The 21,744-nt window shown below is 46.6% G+C and overlaps 1 protein-coding gene across 10 annotated transcripts in view; it reads right to left on the bottom strand.

Moving 5' to 3' along the window:
- Positions 1-21,744, bottom strand: part of KIF1B (kinesin family member 1B) — a 146,165-nt gene that overhangs the window by 5,417 nt on the left and 119,004 nt on the right. For 5 of the 10 annotated variants that reach the window (XM_059375327.1, XM_059375333.1, XM_059375335.1 and 2 more), the window contains 13 exons: positions 20,566-20,674; positions 19,124-19,190; positions 17,800-17,884; positions 15,066-15,171; positions 11,030-11,056; positions 9,091-9,205; positions 8,121-8,254; positions 7,311-7,372; positions 5,955-6,100; positions 5,107-5,346; positions 3,761-3,832; positions 2,034-2,155; positions 347-496 (listed from right to left, as the gene is read on the bottom strand). In XM_059375327.1, the coding sequence (XP_059231310.1) occupies positions 347-496; positions 2,034-2,155; positions 3,761-3,832; positions 5,107-5,346; positions 5,955-6,100; positions 7,311-7,372; positions 8,121-8,254; positions 9,091-9,205; positions 11,030-11,056; positions 15,066-15,171; positions 17,800-17,884; positions 19,124-19,190; positions 20,566-20,674 (1,435 nt within the window). The remainder of the gene's footprint in view (positions 1-346; positions 497-2,033; positions 2,156-3,760; positions 3,833-5,106; positions 5,347-5,954; positions 6,101-7,310; positions 7,373-8,120; positions 8,255-9,090; positions 9,206-11,029; positions 11,057-15,065; positions 15,172-17,799; positions 17,885-19,123; positions 19,191-20,565; positions 20,675-21,744) is intronic. The other 5 variants (XM_059375329.1, XM_059375338.1, XM_059375331.1 and 2 more) reach the window with 1 other exon arrangement.

The raw sequence follows: 21,744 nt of genomic DNA, 5'->3' as shown, positions 1-21,744 counted from the left end.
AGTGGCTGGTTATTTACAAAAAGAAAGTGATCATGGCCTGAGGAAGACGAAAATAGGTCTCACCGAGGCCCAGAGCCTAGGATGAACAAAACAGGCCAAAGATCTGTTTGGCCTAGAATCTTCTCTGCTAAAGTAACACAGCAGAAGAACACAAAGTGCCGCCCCCCACGCACACTGTGGTGTGGTGACGTGCCTGATGGGACATGGCGGGGCGGGAATCAGCCCTGCGCCCCAGCCCAGACTGCACTGGCATTAGACAGCAACGTGCACGGCGGGTGTAAGAGCAGAGAGAAAAGTACTGTGGCGGTCTTCTAGACCCGGCATCCCTGGTCAGTTCAGTACTCACCCTGGTCGGATTTCCTCAATGTCTGGAACAAGATTGAGAAATTCATTTTTTCCTGCTCGGGCCAAATAGGGTGTTTCCACAGGTGGGACAATCTGAAACTGTTCAAATTCTGTGCAGGGACTAGAGGCCCGGGAATTGGCTTCTGGGGTCCTTTAAAGGAGAAAGGGTAGGGGCAAGAGGAGTGTTAGTGAGGTCCACGTACAACGAGTCCGCCCCGCTCGTGGGAGGAACAAGCCCCTCACCAGCAGAGGCCTCGAAAACATCGGCTGCAGAGACTCGGCTGAGAAGACAAGCGGTATCAGAATGTTAATTCCAGCTTTAACTGGGGTCATCCTTCAGAAGTCACAAAAGTCACCGAGTCAGGCCATCCCTCTTCCTGCTCTGAAGCCCTCCTAATGGAAGTGTCAGGGGCGTCCACTCCGTTCCTTGGGTGTTTCTATTTTGTTCCCAGGCCACAACTAGGGCAGTGGTTCTCCAAGTGTCAGCCCTAACCAGCAGCAACGCCTTCACCTGGAAACTTGTTAGAAATCCAAATTCTTGGGCTCCAACCCAGACCTACAGAACTAGAAACGATGGATGTTTACCCATCTCTACAAGTCTCCCAGGTGACGCTGGTGCCCTGACATCGGAGCGCCACTGCCCTAGAGGGCTGGCGGAGAAAGCAAACAAGTGGGAAGAAGCTGGCTTCCCGAACGACCACCGACTGAGGGCAGCCCGGGACCGTGCTGTGAGCAGGAACGCCTGCGCCCCGCACTGAGCTATCCCAGAGCAGCTCAGCCTGGTGTATTGTATCTCACCCATTCCAAAAATCCCATTTTTAAAAAAATACTTGACCATTTCTCAAGATGGGACGCATCTTACAAATGACGACAGGCCACATTTTGGTTGGCGGTGCTTTTTTCTTTCTTAGTGGCGACCCATGAAATAATGTTATAGTTGATGACATCCCAAGTTAATTAAACCACCTGGTTGTGCTATTTTCTCAGCCACACTCACTGGTGGCCCAGCGGGTACAGTCTGACAGACAGCTGGACGACACCTCTGACAGGCGAGCATGCTGAACAGAGACGGGCCCAGGAGTGTGACAGTGAATCACAAACGAGTGATTACAGTGATGAACTCATTGGATCTAGACTAAGTCTGTCTCTATTATTCTTACCAACATGTTTCATTGTGCCGTCAAAATATAATTTCCAAACTAGTTTTAGACTGTTTTCCCCAAGATGGGGACTTGCTGTGTGTGACAGGACTGGGGAACCACGCGAGTGGGAGTGGCAGCCCAAACACGCAGGAGAGGGATTCAGAAGAGGAACCAAGGGTTTTCATGCAGGAAGCTGGCGACACATGGTGGCAGAAGGAACAGCAGCATCTCCCTGGGGCTGTGATAGCCATACAGGGCTCCCGCATACTTCCGAGTGCTGCCAGGAGGGGTGGTTCTGCCCTCAGCGGAGAACCAGAGCTAGAGGAAGGCTCATACATCTTTGGTTCTTAGGCTAGCTTCTCTCTGTGAAGTCTGGGTAATTGAGGCTTCTTTTCTTCTTTTTTGTATGTACGTATGTGTTTCTTGTAATATTACCGCCAACGCAGGGCTCGAACCTCGAGATCGAGAGCTGCGCCCTCCACCAACGGAGCCAGCCAGCCGCCTCTTTTATTATTATTATTATTTTTAGTAAACGAGGGTACTTACTTCTGCTCCAGAGAGTTGCTTCTGGCATCTACCAGAGAAGGGCAGGTGGAGGAAGGAGTGAGGGTTGCGCTGCTGAAACTGGACACGGAGGGATCCCGTCCGATAGGAGAGACATCAGACAACTGGCGGGGGGTGGGGGTGGCAAGCGGAAGACGGCAAGTGAGATTCAGCTGAAAACCCAGAATGCCTAACGCGGAGCTTTGACACCCAGTGACCTCCTGTTCATGTATCTGCTGCTGCAGGTCATTCAAGAAAACGACTTACAAATCCTTCATGGCCTGTCCCATTAGGAATCATTTACAAGCGGCCAGGCTGGTTTTTCATTTTGTGACTGTCCTGAATTAATGAAATGAGCCTATCTCTGTGAGCCCAGTATTTAAAACAACAGGCACTATTAGGCACTATTCCAAGAATATGGCAGAGGCCCTGTCCTCCAGAGGCTTACATTCTAACTGGAGAACAAATCAACAAATAATCTGCAAAGTGTCAGGTAGTCGTACAATGCAGTAATTCTACTATGGGGTATCTGCCCAAAGAAAATGAAAACACTAGTTCAAAAAAGATACATGCACACCTATGTTCACTGCGGCATTACGTACACTAGCTAAGACAGGAAAATGACTCGTGTCTACTGGCAGATGAACAGATAGAGAAGACATGTCTATACACACAGTGGAATGTCATTCAGCCACAAAGATAATGCGATCTTGTCATTTGCAACAAGATGGACGGACCTAGAGGATACGACGCTATGTGAAATTTGACAGAGAAAGACAAAGCCCACATGATTTTATATGTGGAACCTAAAAAACAAACAAATAAAAAAACAAGCAAAAAAGCAGGCTTTTAAGTACAGAAACGAACTGAGGGGAGATGGTGAGGGGACGGGAAACATGAAGGGGATGAAGAGGTACAGGCTTCCCGACAGAGTAAGTGGGTCACGCAGATGAAAAGGATGGCGTCGGGAATACAGCCACTGACACTGTGATAACGCCGTGCGGTGACAGATGGGGATGACACTTGTCGCGTGGTGAGCCCTGGGTAAGGTACAGAACTGTTCCATCACTATGTTGTACACCTGGCACCAGCTTAACACCGTGTGTCAACTGCACTAGAATAAAACGCGGCATCAGGCGGCAGTAAGAGCTACAGCAAAAAATGCAGCAGGGAGAGGTCAGGCGGCTTCAGGGAGCTGCTGCCTTTACAGAGGGTGGCTAAGGAGTGGATGTTCGAGAGAAAAATGAACAAGATAAGGGCGCCAATCATGGGAACATCTGGAAGGAGATGACCCCGAGGAAAGGAATGGCGAGGGCGCCAAGGCCTCCCCAGCAGGAAGGAAGAGGGAGCAGAAAAGGTGGCAGGGCCCAGCACTGAGTGAGCGCTGCAGAGGCGCTTTCAGCGCTCGCCTCTTTGCTGAAGGCAACAACATTTAATGCCACCAAAAACCTCAGGACTCCTGGTGTCCTGTCACACAGTGACATACCAGTCCCTACAAGGTCTTCTCCAAGGGATTCGGGGAAAAGCCAAAATGTGTCCCATCTGAGAACACTCTGGGAGACACATCTGATAACACGGCAGAGCCTTTATCTGCGGAAGTCAGTGTTCCGACTTGGAGAGATTAAATAAAACACGAGAGCAGGTATGTCCTTCATCCTCAGACCCGACGCTACACGCATGTGAGGCCACGTTAAAGCAGGGAACCTGGGACGGGGAACCTGGCGGCTCACCTTGCAGTCACTGATGCTGCCGTGCACCTGGCTGAACTCCCGGTTGAAAGTGTGGGTGAGAAGTTGCAGGCACTAGGGGAGAGAGAGGAAGGTGTGAGTTTCAGCGGTTCCATGAAGCCTTCGAGGCAAGGCAGTTGGAGGAAACAACAGGCTAACATCCACAGTGGAGCTCAGGTGTGGCCCTGAAAGGTCTAGAATGAAGTAAGAATGTAATTTAGCAAGGGCAGCCTGGCGTGTGCTTAATGAAGAGAAATTAAGTGGGTCGAAAAGCTGTTCTCAAGACGACAAGAGCTGCCAGCACCACAGTCTGGAGGTGCTTAAGAACACAACAGTGCCCCTTCCGATTCCTCCTGGTCCTAAAGGCCATGGAGACTTCTGGATGGACATTATTTTTCTTTTTTCTTTTTTTTTTTTTTTTTAAAGGTTTTATTTATTTGACAGAGAGAGATCACAAGTAGGCAGAGAGGAAGGCAGAGAGAGAGAGAGAGGAGGAAGCTGACTCCCTGCTGAGCAGAGAGCCCGATGCGGGACTCGATCCCAGGACCCTGAGATCATGACCTGAGCCAAAGGCAGCGGCTTAACCCACTGAGCCACCCAGGCGCCCGGACATTATTTTTCTAAACTGACTAGAGGACCATCCGGTTACTGAAACAACACGGCACAAAAGCCCTCTCACCCCTCTCGCCCACTGTGGGCCGGCTGCCCAGACACCACACGCCTGGGAGTCATCCTCAGCGACCCCTCTGGGCAACAAGGAGCGCCAACTCTACGGCCCTGGTGTCTCTTCCGTGACGACTCTTCCTCTCCAGCCTGCAGCCTCTGCCTCAGCGGAGACCCATACCATCTCTCACCCAGAGAGATCTCTGTGCCATCAACAGCTCTTTGTGCCTCGAGTCTCTGTCACCCAGACCCACCCTCTTTCTTGCTGCCACAGTGGTCTTCCTAAAACATGAACACTAGTTTGAGATATTTCTGTATCACCCCCAGGACACTGCACTCTAGTCCAGTCCCCAGACCCTGCGAGATCTGGTCCTGCCCCTCCCTGTGTTCCCCAGCGACTCCCTAGGGCTGAGCTGTAGCCGATGTGGTCGCTCCGGGGCAGGCTTCCGAGCTTAGCTCAGCAGCACCGGCCCGTGGAGGCCTCTCCTCTGGCTCCCCTGGACTCAGAAACAGACCTTTATCACATGCTTGTCACCGAGTCACCTGTGAGTGCAGCAAGGGTAGAAATGGAATCTTACTTATTTCTATCTTCACAGCGAGTACAGGCCTTGAAACAGAGGCCCTCAAAGAAACATGAAAATGAAAAACCAGCTCCCAGGGGTCTCGCGAGAGGAAGGGACTCACACCTTGGTAGCCAGCTCCTTCTCTCGGTCCACCAGGCTTTCAATGTCTGCCGAGTCGTAGCCGCTGCTCTCGCTGGGGGTGATGGCGCTTTCAAAGGTGGTGGTGGAGATCTGAGAGGAGATGCTGGTGGAGGTGCTGAGGGTCCCGCTGCTGAGGCTGGGGGACAACGAGTCACTCAGCGATCTGGGGATGCTGTCACCAAGTCTCTCACGCAGCAGCAGGAAGTGGCGAGTTTTCTCCACCTGAGAAGATCAGCACAGCTGCCTCAGCGGACATAAACCTCGTTAAGATTTTTTTTGTTTTGTAAAGATTTCTTGTTTATTTATTTGACAGAGCGAGAGAAGAAATACAAGCAGGGGGAGGCAGAGAGGGAGAAAAAGGCTTCCTGCCGAGCAGGGTAGTCCAACGCGGGGCTCCATCCCAGGACCCAACCCAAGATTCTTTTTTTAAAGATTCATTTACTTATTTATTTGTGAGAGAGAGAGAGAGAGAGAGAGAGAGAGAGAGAGAGGGAGAGCGCGCGCCTGCGTGAATGGAGTGGCAAGGGACAGAGGGCGACTGAAAGGGACAAAGAATCTTCAGCAGACTCCCCACCACTAAGCAAGGAGCCTGACACGGGGCTCGATCTCACAACCACAAGATCATGACCTGAGCAGAAACCAAGAATCAGGCGCTTAAGTGCTGAGCCACCCAGGCACCCCAAAGCTCATTAAGATCTTAGTAAGGAAAATACGCCTCCATCATGATTGAAAGCCGAAAAGCCAAGATCACACAGAGAAGGTGAGTGTGTGGCTGGGATCCGGGGAATCGTGCTCAAGAGTTCACCTGAGCGTCTCCTGCCCTTGGGTACCTCGTGAAGGAGCTCCAGCTTCTCTAACTCCCACTGGTGCTCCAGAATGAGACTGTCCCCGCGCGGCCGCCAGCCTGCTAAGTTCTCTTCTCCTCGCACATATGCCACTGAGGTATCCAAGATTTTTCTTCTTCTCCTCTGCATGCCTGAGCCAAGAGAAAACAGAATTTTTTTTTTTTTTCAGAGAAAACCCTGATTCCATTTTTAGCTCAAAATAATTCATGCACATGGCAAATCACGACACTTACTCATGATGCACGGGATTTTATTTACTAATAAATATTTATCCCTTTTCCCCTAAAGGAATTCTTTGAACTTCTTTTAAAACTGAGTTACATTCTTTGATGACTATGAAGACTGTGATGCAGCTTGAGAAGATGTCCAAGCTATCGTGTTAAGTGAAAATGTAGAAAGACTGAATAGTCTGTACCTTACGGTTCCAAATATGTAAAAATACACCCTTACGAACAAAGTAGGAAAGAACCACCTCTCCATCTCCCCCTCGCCCCCCGCTGCGCCCCACATTCAGAAGCTCAGTTAGGGCTCCAGATGACGAACAGCTTCGGCACCATCATTTCCCATCAATTTTTTAAAAATGTTATATCAAAGATATATTTATCCTTGATATAAATTTATGTTAAGAAATATCTTTGATATAAATTTATGTTAAGAAACTTTCTTAGGAAGATATTTGGACACTATAATTAGCTGCTATTGGGACTAGGACTCATACTCAAGCTCTGTTTTCAATCTAAATCTTACTTGTGGGACCTGACCTTCTTCCGTAAGGGTACTCTAAAACGATTCAAACTCCCCTCAATCAAATGCTCTTTAAAAACCCTGACTTTTGTTCATGCTCCTGTTTATAAACACAGAAATGCAAAGGCCACCAAGCTAGAGGAACAGCAACAGTGCAAAGAGATATCAGAAAGGACACAGTACAGATTTAGTTTAATAATCTGTCTTCCTAGAGCACAGGAAGTTCGAATTCTAGCTCGACAGCACCTATAAAACTACCCTGCCGAGGTACCTTTGGCACTAACATGGAAAGGGAAATGGTTATGAAGTCTGCCAACCCAAATTCATTCTAATATACTCAAATTTTTTTATAATACATTGCAACCTCATGACATTTTGTTCAATATAGTTTTCATTAACTGTTTAGGAGGTCTCAAACCAAACAGTGTTGTAACTCAGAAAAAGGTAACTCTTATCACCACCACCAAAAAAAAAAAAAAAGGCTTATGAAATATACCTGCTTTCTAAAAATCCTATGTGAGTAGGATAGATTTTGGACATAATATACTCCAAACACAGGCAAAGATAACTATCAGCTCCCCATCCACAAGGGCTTACCTGGACTGCCCGTGTCCGCCGTTTTGCATAAACTGAGTTCATAAATTCCAGTGACTCGATTGCTATCCGAATGAAAACAAACAACTGGTTAACTTCTTACAGCACAAAAGCAGGAAAATCTCAATTCCTTCTACTTAAAACACTGCTGTCGGGACTGCAGCCCACCCTCAAATGCAATTACAGACTCTTCTTATTTCTTTTCTTATTCTAAACTTAAGAAAAATATTTTTCCTAGAAGGAGTTGGTTTTCAACCCAATCTCTTGAATTACTTCAACAGGAGGAATGAATTGAATGATAAACCCCAAAGTGTGTAATACAAATATACAAATTAAAAATCACCTTACCACAAGAGAAGAGACGAGGGGGAAAGTCTGACTAGAATGAAACGGCGAGCATCGAATCGGGGCCGTGTGACTAGGAAGGCACTGAACCTTACTGTTTAGGCTGGGGAGTGAGGCACAGGTAATCCCTGTGCTAGGCCTGACGTATTTTGATGTACCTTAAATAGGAGTAAGTCTTAAGAGAAGAAAATCCCAGTGGTAATGGTAAGAATCAACGACATCTGAAAGAACATTCAGTCCCTGCAAGAGTGTTCTGCGACGGTCCCAATGTGATGCGGCTTCGTCCTTTCACACACGCACGCGTCCCTCAGCATTTCAGTCAACGCCAACACCTGGGAGTTACCGCACTCCCGCTATCAGGCTGGAAGCCGACCCTAAACAGCAAGCCAGGGACCCCGTGGGCTCTGCTGAGTCTGCCGTGGGCGAACCAGCTGGAAGCTGGAAGCTACACTGGTCTCAGACACTTACGAGTCTGGGGACTTCGAGTAGCCGCTGCCGAAGAGGCTGCGCAGAGAGCGTGGCGGCGAGATCTTGGCGTCGCGCGAGTAGAAGACCATGCACACGTCCTTGGTGACGACCGCCGGCTGGATGCAGTGGTCCAGCTGAAAGCACAAAGGAGAGGGCTCCCCTTAAATGCAGACAGAGCACCCGTGGCAGGACTCTGTGCTCTGCAGAGTCGGAGAGTAGGTCCCGGAGGTGGGGGCGGAAGAGGTCAGCTCGACCAACTGCTTCAACGGCAGCTCGGCAGATCGTGTGCGCAAGAGGAGGTCGCAGTCCTTGAGGCTGCTTTGTTTTCCCCAAATTTAAAAAAAAAAACTTTCTTCTGAAATAATGGCAAATAGTTATTATTATGTGCCAAGCACCGTTCTAATGCTTTTGTGTATGACCTCTCTGCCCCTTTCTGATGTAAATGCCGTCATTATTACTCCCATTTAAGAGATGGGGGAACTGAGGCACAGGCAGAGTCCCGGTCATGCTGGCAGTAAGTGGCCGCACAGGGATCTGAACAGACAGGCTGGTTCCAGGGTCTACGCTGTTAATCACCACTAGGCTCTGCCCAAAGTCATAAAAAGAAGAGGCGAAGTTTTCTTAAAATCATACCTTCTGTGAAGAAGGAGATTAGGTTACTAAAACTGAAGTTATAATAGAAGCCATATGACCTTCTTTAAGTTTATTATTATTTTTTTTTAGTAATCTCCACACCCAACATGGGGCTCGAACTCAGGACTCGAGCCTGTGACTCTTCTGACTGAGCCAGCCAGGCACTGCATCGTAGACTTTGTGATTACACAGAAACTAGGAGCAGAAGCGAATACAGTCAGAACAGTAGGAAACAGCTGACAAAATAATCAGTTGAATCTTTCCTCCTCACTTGTGGTAATCTGCCCATTGTTCAGGCCTAGCCATTTGTGGTGATTTAGGTTCATAATCTCCTCACCTCTAGGTACGCTGACAAGGTCATGTAGATCTTTTCCCCATAGGGCGTCACTCGGTTCAGAAGGAGAGAGTTATGGAGGGAGCTGTCCCACACAGCCTCGAAACGGTAGAAGGTCCTGAGGTCAGAAAGACAAGAGGCAGTCATCCAGAGGAAGCCAAGTCACCTTGGTCCAGGTACTCGGTCAGCGACACTACTGCTTCCTACACCAACAAACACTTGCGGCGAACGGAAATCTAACGACACAGCGGAAGCTTCATCCCCAGAAGGAAAAGGCAGGCCCCCAGTCTCTCACCCCACCCACCATCCAGGAGCACTTAGCTACGCTTTTCTTTTTTGGACAAGCCTGCTTCTCTGCCTATAAACATAAAACCAGATCAATCAAAGAGATTAAGACGGAAAGGACAAGTGCCTGTGGACAGAAACTGAAGGAAGAAAGCCTAAGTAAGTGCCTCTGTCAGTCAACAAAGAGAGCAAGAAGCAAATCCTCAGGAGCCTGGAAGCCTATCTTCACACCCCGGTCCAGTTCCGCCGAGCCTTTGAAATGTCACAAACACCTGTGAGGCCTGACAGAGGAAACAGGCAGAATAATTTAAGTACAGAAAATCTGATTTTAAATAAAAGAGTAAGGGGCTACTCTTAGTTGAGGTTTCAGTAAAATAATGATTTTAATACCAAAACTGGTTACTATTTGTTAGCTTTCAAAAAAAATCCACATGAAAACCAATCTTACGCTTCCATAACAACCTGAAGCTTGACTTTATAAGCACCCAGAAACTGTTCTTTTTCTTTTTTTTTTTTTAATATTTTATTTATTTGACAGACAGAGATCACAAGCAGGCAGAGAGAGAGAGGGGGAAGCAGGCTCCCTGCTGAGCAGAGAGCGCGATGTGGGGCTCGATCCCAGGATCCCAGGATCATGACCTGAGCCAAAGGCAGAGGCTTAACCTACTGAGCCACCCAGGTGCCCCATGAAAAACTGTTTTTTAAGTTGTTCTAATATCTACCTTTTTTCCTACTGGTAAAGCCCCACAAACCTGACCGGACAGCCGTTCTGCCGGTTCTGCACCCCCTCCAAAGCACTGCACTGAGTTATAGCCCAGCTCCCAGCTCCGCCCGCGGCCCCCCACCCCGGCAAGCCCCACGACAAGGGTCTGCTCGGCACAGAGCACGTTCTGCCCCACTGGCTTCCGCCCCACTGGCTTGCACCCGGTTCAGAGACAAAGAGTTTCCTCACACTTTGCTGCTTCCTTCTACATTCCTCCTTGCTCCTTCCCAAATGGTAACCTCGCTACTGCCGTGTTTTCTAGATTTCCTGTGATGAGTAACTTCCCTAAATGAGATGAAGAGAGATGGGAAAAGACTTCCTTCACCACTGAACCAGGATTTTTTTCTACCCCCAAAGAAGAAAATAAACAGATGAGACAAGCAGCTCTGACAGCAGAAAGAGAAATGTTTAAAAATAAACAACCTATTTCTCACAGACTCAGCTGCCCAAATAGTCTCTACTACCTCACAGGCCAGAACCAAGAAAACAGTGAGTGATTATGCCGAACTACAGAGCAGCAAAGTCTCAGGCTCCTGACAGAGGACAAAGAGAAGAACAGAAGACCCAGGCTGAGTCCTCATGGAAGGAGGGGAGTCACACTCGCATTTGTAATAATCCAGCAGAGGCGAAGCCGAAGGTGCAGAAGGATGAAACGGGCAGGTTGAGTGAATGGGACGAGAAAGAGGGGCTCTATCAGGCCCTCATGAAGCAGTGTGTGAAACTGCGCACGCAGCAGGGGCAGCCAGGGCACAGAGGGTACATGATAAGGCGCAGCTCTATCCTAGGTCTGCACGGGGCTACACTACTAACTGAGAACAGTGTCCAAGCAACAGAAGACATAAAGCATTCCGATAAACTAGAATCTTTATGTGCAAAAAAGCAAACAGAAAATACCTAGGGATATCCTTATCAAGAAAGAGCCTGCAAAAACATAGAAAAGGCTTTTGTTAGTGTCGAAGCAGAACAAAAAAGGAAAGGAAAAAAGAACAAAGCAAAAGGAAAAAAAATACATAAAAAAGACAAATTTGCTGTGAAGCAAAGTAAATCCAAGGGGACAATGAACAGAGAACTCCATGGGCACAATCTGACAGACAGCTTACAATGATGCGGGTCCCTCTCCTGAGACATTTAGTTAAGGAAAATGCTGGGCACAGAAAGGATGGTGGACGCCACCTCCATTAACACCCTCTCTCCAGGTGACGCAGGACTGGAGACTGGAAGCTGCTGTGGCGTCAAGGGAAACCACATCAGTTAGGTGACCCAGAAGCAGGACTGGGAAGGAAAGCAGCAGTGGCCCCTGTGGCCCGCACAGCGCTAGCTGGGCCCCGGGAGAGCGCTCACAGGCAAGTGTGCTCCACACACCCAAACTGGAGTTCTTTAAGTTCAACTTTAAACAGTAAACCTTAGGCACATAAAACAAAAGCTCTCTTAACCAAATTCCACTTAGCTGGAAGTGAATTCCCAAATTCACTTATGCTCTCCGTCTTCTTAAAATATAAAGACAGATGTCCGTTAGCACTGAGCATCCTAGACCGGTGCGATCTCCCATGCCAGAGCTTTGCTTCCAAGACCTGGGTGTTGTGCTTACCAAGTATTAATAGTATTTGGTTCTGAACCTGTTTATATAGTTAATATAATCATCTAATTTAATCAAATATTAGGCAAATCCATGAAACATGAGGGCAAAAGGAATTTTTGTTTAGTGCAAAAATAACTTTTTTTTTTTTTTTTGGAAGATTTTATTTATTAGGGTGGCACCTAGGTGGCTCAGTTGGTTAAGTGGCTGCCTTCAGCTCAGGTCATGATCCCTATCTCTTTGTCAAATAAATAAATAAACAGAAACTAACAACAACAACAAAAAAAGATTTTATGTATTTATTTGGCAGACAGAGAAAGACCACAAGCAGAGGGAGCAGCAGCCAGAAGGAGAGGGAGAAGCAGGCTCCCCGGTGAGCAGAGAGTCTGAGACGGGACTCGATCCCAGAACCCTGGGATCATGACCTAAGCTGAAGGCAGCCACTTAAAAATAAAATAAGTTTAAATAAATAAACTAAAATAAATTTATTTTATAAATAAAATAAAATAAAATAAATTTATTTTATAAATAAAATAAAATAAAATAATTTTATTTTATTTTTTGAGAGAGTGTGTGAGACAGTGCAAGCGAGCAGGGTGAGGGCCAGAGAGAGAATCCCAAGCAGGCTCCATGGTCAGCACAGAGTCAGATGCAGGGATTGAGCTCATGACCCTGAGTTTGTGACCTGATACAAAATCAAGAGTCAGATGCCCAACGCATTGAGCTACCTAGGCACTTCCCAAGTTGAATGTTTGTTTTTTAAAAGATTTTATTTATTTGACAGACAGAGATCACAAGTAGGCAGAGAGGCAGGAAGGGTGAGGGGGAAGCAGGCTCCCCAGCTGAGCAGGGAGCCCAATGTGGTGCTTGATCCCAGGGACCCTGAGATCATGACCTGAGCCGAAAGCAGAGGCTTAACCCACTGAGCCACCCAAGTGCACCCCAAGGTTGAATGTTTGTAAAAGACTTGATAATTCTGAGTTAAAAAACAACTGTTAAGTTTGGATGTGATCAATGTAAAAAAAGGGGGGGGGAATAAAATTTTAATGATCAGTGTTAAAAAGTTTAAAGGATTTTGCATTTAGATTCTTCATAGGTTTCTAGTTTTTTTTTTTTTTTTTAAAGATTTCATTTATTTATTTCACAGACAGAGATCACAAGTAGGCAGAGAGGCAGGCAGAGACAGAGGAGGAAGCAGGCTCCCCGCTGAGCACAGAGCTGATGTGGGGCTTGATCCTAGGACCCTGGGATCATGACCTGAGCAGAAGACAGAGGCTTTAACCCACTAAGCCACCCAGGTGCCTCTAGGTTTCTAGTTCTTGTTCCACAAAATTAAAAATCAAATGATGAATTATGGGCTTGGTTTTGCAAGAAAGACAATCAGAAGTTCAGTAAATGAGCCTACAATTTAAGAAAAGGCCTTGGCCCTGCAGTAAGACATTGACAAATTAATGTATGTTTATATAGCTTAAATTTAAAATGTTTTAAGTGTGTATCTTTTTATTAAAAATACTTGACTTTGGCCGAGTTCTTCGATTAACTCTAAACTTCTGTGAAAGAAGCTGCTTCTAACGAAAGCCAAATTAATCTACAGCATCTGACCTGTGGCTGGGTATGAATCAAAGAACTTTTGAAGTTTCCTCTAATGCAGGCAACCAGCATTTCTTTTTTTTTTCTTTTTTTTTTTTTTAAAGATTTATTTATTTATTTGACAGAGAGAGATCACAAGTAGGCAGAGAGGCAGGCAGAGAGAGAGAGAGAGGAGGAAGCAAGCTCCCTGCTGAGCAGAGAGCCCGATGCGGGACTCGATCCCAGGACCCTGAGATCATGACCTGAGCCGAAGGCAGCGGCCTAACCCACTGAGCCACCCAGGCGCCCGGCAACCAGCATTTCAATCAAACATCATTGTTCTGTGCATTTTGCTCAGTATTCTAGGGAAATTTCAGATCTATTTCTTATAGTTGCAAAGAAAACATGGTGCATATCAGCTGAATATCTGCTATCAACGTCCAGCTGGAGAGAATACCATGTGCGGTTACTGCTGACTTCAGAGAAACGGATCGCTCACGACTCTGCCCAGGGCTGGCCAGAGCATGCTTCCTTATCTCTGCACCCCTCCCACTCAGGTGCACCCTCATATTCCTTCTCTCTCTCTCTCTCTCTCAGTGCCTTCAGCTCCTCCTACAGGCAAAAAACAGACATTTGCTTTTTTTTCTTCTTTTCTATGTAAAACCACCACAAGGAAACAATGAAAATCAATTAATCCCGGCCCAAACTTTTAAGCCTGTTTCTGCTTTTTGTCTCCTTTTTCAAACACAGATGTGAGGACATTTTTCCAGAACAGAGAGAGGTATAAGAAGTCTTCCTGAGGGGCGCCTGGGTGGCTCAGTGGGTTAAGCCTCTGCCTTCAGCTCAGGTCATGATCTCAGGGTCCTGGGATCGAGTCCCGCATCGGGCTCTCTGCTCAGCAGGGAGTCTGCTTCCTCCTCTCTCTCTGCTTGCCTCTCTGCCTACTTGTGATCTCTGTCTGTCAAAAAAAAAAAATCTTAAAAAAAAAAAAAAAAAAAAAAAAAAGAAGTCTTCCTGAAATACAAAGGCCAGCCCTGCTTCCCAGCCCTTGCCACATAAAGGAGTGGGGTCTGTGCACAGTGACATCACTCCTTTCCCAGGGAGGGAGAGGGCCCAGTAGATTTATCTCCAGTCTGATATGGGAAAGCAGATTGGAGATTGGCTGTGTACTTTATGCACTCTGTCCTCATTTGATTATAAAATGGAATTTTAAGAGAAACTAATTTAAAATTTAAAATAAAATTCATTATTTATAGCAGACAACCGTGTTCAGAAGAGTTTATATACATTAGTTTGTCACCTTTCTGAGTAAATGAAAATGAAAAGCAAACACAGATTCCTGGACCCTCTGTGGGCAGCAGCCAAGGCTAGACATGAGAGGGTCCGCTATGCCAGGAGGACGTTTCCATGACACTTAGGACCAACAGACCTTCCTCCACAGCAACCCCTTCACAGGAAAGCAGTCTCGGCAACAATTCATCTGTACTTTTAAACCCCAGGGTAGCGGCTGCTCTTTCTTTTGCCACTCTTGTGTCTCAGACTGTGTTACATCTACGCAAACTCCACCACACAGGACAGAACATTCATTCGATCTGGTAACTGATCCACACGCCCTGACCTCTGTTTGCTTTTGGAGAGCAGCCTGGCAGGGAGGAAAGGGATGTCTGACGTGAGAAAGGAATTTGTTTCTGCATCTGAACAGGAGTCCCGGGTGAACAAGGAATCCCAATGGGGGAGCCATCAACCCCTACTGGGGGGCCCCCTCGGGCTGCGCAGAGGCTGTACCTGCTGGAGTTGTGGGAGGACTTCAGGTACTTGGCAGAGATAATATTTAGAGAGAGGATCGCGTCCACCGCAGCCTCATCCACCTCAGCCTTATTCCTGATCCGGCCTACGAGGAAGAATAAAGAAACTAGGTCAGGGGTACACTTGCAAACACAACAGAAATTCATGTAGCCAAAGAGAGACTTTGAAATCCAGGGACCTTCAGGTGCTGGAAGTGACGCGGCTCGGCCGAGTGCGCCCCCACAATTTCCCGTGTCGCACTCCGCTGACTTCCCGCATTTAGTCCCCTGGGAAACTTGGCTGATCCTCTATTCGAAAAGTTTCTCAGATTCACCTCAACTTTTATTTCCACCACCCCATGCTCGCGAAGGTCATCCCCGTCCCATCTGGAAGGCTGCGGTGGCCACTTCCCTGGGCTCCGGGTGGCTCCCCTCTCCCCCTCGCCAATCCACCCGATGCCCACTTTCAACTTCGTCAACCACTGCCTTCGCTACATCACTTTCTTGTTCAAAATCCTACAACCGTCTTCAAAAGAAGACTGGGGGAACCCCAGGGGTGCAGGGCCTAGAGGTCAAGAGCATCATCTGTGGGGCTGGACTGCCCGGGGTCAAATCTCAGCTTCAGTACTTTCTGGCTGTGAGGCTTAGGCATACTGTTCAACCTCTCTGAGCCTCATCTTTGAGGCGGGATTAACAATTCTGTCCTCACAAGATTGTTACAACTATGTTATATGTTTGTTACATTATACTAAATAAATTAGTATTTTTAAAGCATTCAGAAAAGTACCTGTTACAGAGTAAATTAAGTTCTCATTAAAAACAAACAAACAAACAAACAAACAAAAAACGGCTTGAAAACCACTGCCCTAGACGAAGAGAATATAATCTCCCTTCTAGAGGTTCTTGATCTGGTCCACAGATCTATGTATAGAATTCAGGAGGTCCTTGTGCTTCAATGGGAAAAAGAAGTACAACTTTATTTTCACAAACCTCTGACTGAAATTTGGCATTTCCTTCAATTCTGAAAGGAGGGGACAATCCACAGGAAAATCAGCAGGACCTGTGACTCTGTCCACAGCAGAAATCATAGAAGTTTCCCTATAATACTAAGATAAAATATCCTGACATTCATCACACTCTGAATGATAAAAATCAGACCACTGCTTCTTTAATGCACTTAATGCATTAATATAAAGGACAGTTTATGTTATAAATCTGTTTAGTATTTGAGAATTTCAGTCCCATTAGTTCCCTTTGTAATCCTATGTACAGCTGACCCTTGAACATGGGTGTGAACTACAAGGGTCCACTTATATACACAGATTTATTTCCTTAAGTACAGTCAGCATTGTGAATATACTTTCTCTTTCTTCCCTTTTTTTTAGAGAGAGCTCACACGCACAAGGTGAGGGGAGCAGAGGGAGAGGGAGAGAGAATCTTAAGCAGGCTCCAATCCCAGTGCAGAACCCGACATGGGGCTCCATCTCACGACCCTGAGATCACGACCTGAGCCCAAATCAAGAGTCAGACGTTTAACGGACTGAGCCACCCATCCAGGCGCCCCCTTATACTTTTCCTAGTAACATTTTCCTTTATCTAGCTTACGTAAAGAATATAGTATATAGGGCGCCTGGGTAGCTCAGTGGTTAAGCATTTGCCTTAGGCTTAGGTCATGATCCCAGGGTCCTGGGGTCGAGCCCCGCGTTAGGCTCCCTGCTTGGCGGGGAGCCTGCTTCTCCCTCTCCCACTGTTTATGTTCCCTTTCTCCCTGCCAAATAAATAAAATCTTAAAAAAAAAATACAGTATATAATACATGTAACATACAAAGTATGTGTCAATTGACTAAGTTATTGGGAAGGTTCTGGTCAACAGTGGGCTGTTAGCAGTTACGTTCCGGGAGTCAAAAGTTACGAGTGAATATTCGACTGTGTTTCTAACCCTCATGTGGTTCAAAGGTCAGCTGTACTTTATTTTTTACATTTAAAAACACAATTCTGAGGCTTCGCACTGCCAAAGGGGTTCAGGGCTGAATCTTTATTAGATTCAGAACCCTGCCTTGGGACTCTAAAGCTTATAAGATTTAGTCAATTTTTTCTTTTCATCATGCAACCCTGGCCATGGGTTTCTAGCCATCTGCATGCTGGGGCCGTTCCTGACTCTCTTACTCAAGATGCTTTGTGTGTGTGGAAAACAAAACAGATGAAAACGCTCTCATTTCTCCTGCATCTACTCAGACCCACCTGGATCCTCTTTATTGTTAATTCTCAGCACAGATCTTTCTCACCTGCCCTCATTCTGGGACTTACCCATCAAAGTGCTTTATTTATTCATTATTTTTTGAAAGTATACATATTTATTTAGGTACTCTCTACACTTGGGGTGGGGCCTGAACTCACGATGCTGAGATGAAGGGTTGCACACTCCACCAACTGAGCCAGCCGGGCTCCCCCAACTGTTTTAAACATACATATGCTGTCTCCCCAACTAAACTCCCAACAAGCAGAAACTTCTGCCCTCTGTGAGCCTCTAACCCAAAGCCATTCCCACAATAGCTGAGTAAAACAATGGTTGGTTGAATGCCTTATCCCTAACCATAGGGTCTGAGAAACAAGAGTAGCTTCAAACTCAAGGCCACGTGTCCTCCACACTCTGTGTTCTCCAGTACCCTTACCCCACATTCCCCGTGTTCCTCGAAAAAGCCTGGCTCCAACCTCAGCCGATGGAACGTACTCACCTACCACCAGCTCACGAACATCCTTCCAATGGAGTTCGCTCCCCTTCTCGTGGATGATGGTCACTGTGATCCTTCGCTGGATGCCCTAGGTAACAGAGTCAGGTTGCAATTTAGCTGGGACAATCAATGATTTCCTCCTGTGTTCTTTTCCGAACTGTACAGTCTAGGGGTGGGCAGGGGGGAAGGTCTGGAGAGAGGGGAGGAATGCTGTCCCCACTGTTACTCTAAACAAAGGGATATAGGTCAGGGGTGGAGGAAAAACCAGGTTCTGACATGGCTTTAAGAACAGATGACCAGATCATATGACCCAGAATATGAGACCCTCCGCTCCTATGCCCACCTGGGTCATAAGCTTTTTTTTTTTTTTTAAGATTTTTATTTTTAAGTAATCTCTATGCAAAACGTGGGGTTTGGGTTCACAATCCTGAGATCCAGAATCACAAGCCCCACAGACTGAGCCAGCCAGGTGTCCCAGTCAAGAACTGTTGAGCACTGACCGAATCTACTTTTGATTTACCACAGAAGGATCTATATTTCATGGCCAGATTTTTAGTCCACTGCAACGTCCATCTTCTATCCCCATTAAAAACTTTTTTAAAAGTTTTTTTTTAAAAGATTTTATTTATTTATTTGACAGAGAGAGAGAGTGCACACAAGCAGAAGGAACGGGAGAGGGAGAAGGGAGACTGGTGTGCGGCTCGACCCCACCCAAGCTGAAGGCAGAGGCTTAACTAACTGAGCCACCCAGGGGCCCCTCCATTAAGAATTCTTAACTGGAAGAGGCACCTGAGTGGCTCAAGCTGTGAAACGTCTGCTTTTGGCCTGGGTCATGATTTCTGGGATCGAGCCCTGCATCGGGCTCTTTGCTCAGCAGGAAGCCTGCTTCTCCCTCTCCCATTCCCCCTGCTTGTGTTTCCTCTCTTGCTATGTCTCTGTCAAATAAATAAATAAAATCTTTGAAAATAAAGCAAAACAAAACTTTTAATTGTGAAAGCACAGTTTCCAGATATGAAAACTGTATACAAGAAAATAAAAAAAATGACATGGGAGCTGCACAAATCACAGTAACTGAATAAAACAAAATATTTTTCAAAATAGGTCTTCTAAAATATATTTATGTATTTAAGCAAGGGTGTAATATAAGCCAAGGTCTGAGGAAGAAACATTAAAAAACCAACAAAAAAAAGGAAAGAGAAAAAAAAGAAGCAGCAAGAGGACCAGGTTTCTCCAATCCCCATATCCACTGGAATGGAGAGGACAAGCAGAGAAACAGAAAGAGCTCTGGGTCCCTCCCTCAGGGCCTCTCTGGCTCCCTTGTTAGTACCTGATGAAGCAGAAACGTCCCCTGGCAGGGCAAGCCCGCTGTGTGGTCGACCACAGCTGGGATGTACCTGTAAAACAGAAACGTGCAAGAAAGCAGTTAGACGGGATGCCGGTGCTGAGGGTCACCTCACCCGCAAGTCCCTCCCTGTCGCTACAGCCCCTGTGGTCGCTGTCTCCCCTGTCTTCCTCACCATCTGGGCACTTCATCACACAGTCGTTTGCATTTAATGAACCCTGTCACTTATCCACGCCACAGCACCCTCACTGTGCTGGGAGACTGAAGAGCTCCCAGCACAGTAACGTCCTTCGGCTCCACAACCCCCCGCTTGCCCAACGGACAGTCCATAAATAAACGTACAACAGCAACAGGGAGTGTCAGCAGGGAAGAAAGGGATTGTTTCGGATTTCAGGCAGTTTTTAAGAATCAGAAAGTGATGAACTCAGTAGACCCTCTTACCGCAAGTATGTTTCCCTCATAATGCAAGTTATAATCACATTATAGATCTGTCTATGGAAAGCACAATTTCTTAAAGCAACGTCACTACTTATAGTTAAATACAGTACTGATACAGCCATACTCTCTCACAAGCAGGAACTCAAAAAATGTTCCACGGAGATGATCATGGTGGCGGTACTAAGCATTATCCTCAAGACAACATTTATTCCCACCCTTTACATGAACTGATACAGCCCCTTCCCTCTGTTGCGGAATGGGGATCTATTTTATGTGTTTTTCCAAGAGCATTTTAGAGACAACTATGAGTAACATATTATCACATTCAGCGCTCACTCTAACACAGCTCACACAGAGGAAGGAAGCTGATGTTGATTTTTGTGATCTAGGTCAGCAGTCCTCAGCTGGAGGTGATGTGGAATGTCTGAAGACACTTGTGGCTGTCACACTGGAGGGGCGGTGGTACCAGCATCTCATGGGTAGAGGCCAGGGATGTGGTTCAAGATCCCACAATGCACAAGACAGCCCAGGACAAAGGGTTACCCAGCCCCAAACAGTGCCAAGGTTGAGAAACCCTGGTCTAGTATATGTGCTGCCGAAGCGAGCACTGAGAAACCCTGGTCTAAAGAAACGTTCTGCCCCCAGTCCTCTCACTGAGATTATTAAGGTTAAAGTCCTGACTATATTCTGTGCAACATGTTTCTGACTCCCTTTGCTTTGCTGCTAACAGAATCCATCTGTAAGTTTTCTATCCTTGTACAAAGTGCCAGTCTCCATGTTCTTGCTGTTGCTAATAAGAAGGCAAATTATTACTCTGGATAGTCACTTCTTTGACCAACATCTAATTCAAAAAATAATACCAACGCCACCAAAAATTCAATTCAAAAATGACAATGAGTCTTTAACCTGAATATGAAGAGACTCCAAATTACATTTTCTAACTTTGAAAAACCTAGGCTTTGTTTAAAAGTTTATAAAGTTGGACTTACTCTCCTGTAGGCTCCAGTTCACTGATCTCAAACCAAACCAGAAGATCATACTTGCTCATGCTCTGGCCAAGGCTGGTTTTGCTCATGGTGTTTAACTTGGTGGCTGGAACTTGTAAAAGTTTTTAGAAAAATGTCAAAATACGGTCCAAGTCTACTTAGTAAAAGCATAAGTTCTTTAAGGACACACTCGGGAAAGGTAACAAGAGTCAGGGTGAGATTTAAATGTAGATTAAATGAGATTTAATCGGTAGACCCAGATACACATCACCATCAATGACATCAGTGCCTCTGAACTGAGAGAACTGGGAAAATGGAGAGTTGGTATCTCTCTCCCTCTCAGCCAACAGTATCTGTTCACAAGAACACAGGTTTTGTGCAGAGTCAAAGTGCTCACGACACCATTCAAAAACCTTCCTCAGACTCTTCTCTTCTGTGGCAGGCAGAGCAGGAAGTGGTATGGATCACGCGGTGCGGGCAGAGCCTCACACCTCAGAGGGTCTCCTCAAAGCTGCAGCGCAGGAGGGAAGACCCATGCTCCAGCCCAGGAGTTTCCCAAACCTGCCTGCACGTGGCCTCTTAAAGCAAAGCCCGGGCAATTACATGACACGCTGTTTATGGGCAGGACTCAGTCCTCTGAGAGGACCGAAATCCCTCCAGGTGATTCCAGTGTGCACGTTCTCTGCTCAGAACCTGGGAGCACCGGCAGGAGAGTCCAGTGACTTGGGACCGACTACTATTCAGCCACTAACTACTAGGCGACTTCGGCTGAATCTCTGGGAGTAAGTCTCCTCATCTACATGAAGCAGATTAGGGTATTAGCCCGCAGTCTTGAAGAGGTATCGTGAGGACCCACTGACACAGGGTATCTAAAGGGGCCTGAGGACTCATACAGCCCTAGTCAAATGTTAGCCTATGTGCATGATTCACTCTGGCTGAATTCCACCTGAGCTGGTGCTGCTAGCCAAGAAAAAATCAGTGTCACTGACTCTGGCAGTCATCCGAGGGCCAAAAAGCAAAATCAGAAGCATTAAAAAAACAAAAACAAAAAAACGATCTACTAGGAAAAATCTTTAAAACTGAAGAAACATTGCAAAGAACCCAAGTGAACAAACACAAGGGGACTCCGCCCCACCCCTGCAGGTGAGGGGAAGCGGCCGGTCAGAGAAGGTGCGTCCTCAC

The sequence above is a fragment of the Mustela nigripes genome, chromosome 14, assembly GCF_022355385.1.
Source record: "Mustela nigripes isolate SB6536 chromosome 14, MUSNIG.SB6536, whole genome shotgun sequence".
Lineage (NCBI taxonomy): Eukaryota > Metazoa > Chordata > Mammalia > Carnivora > Mustelidae > Mustela > Mustela nigripes.
The sequence above is the reverse complement of the archived record's forward strand: the minus strand, read 5'-3'. Positions and strand labels throughout refer to the sequence as shown.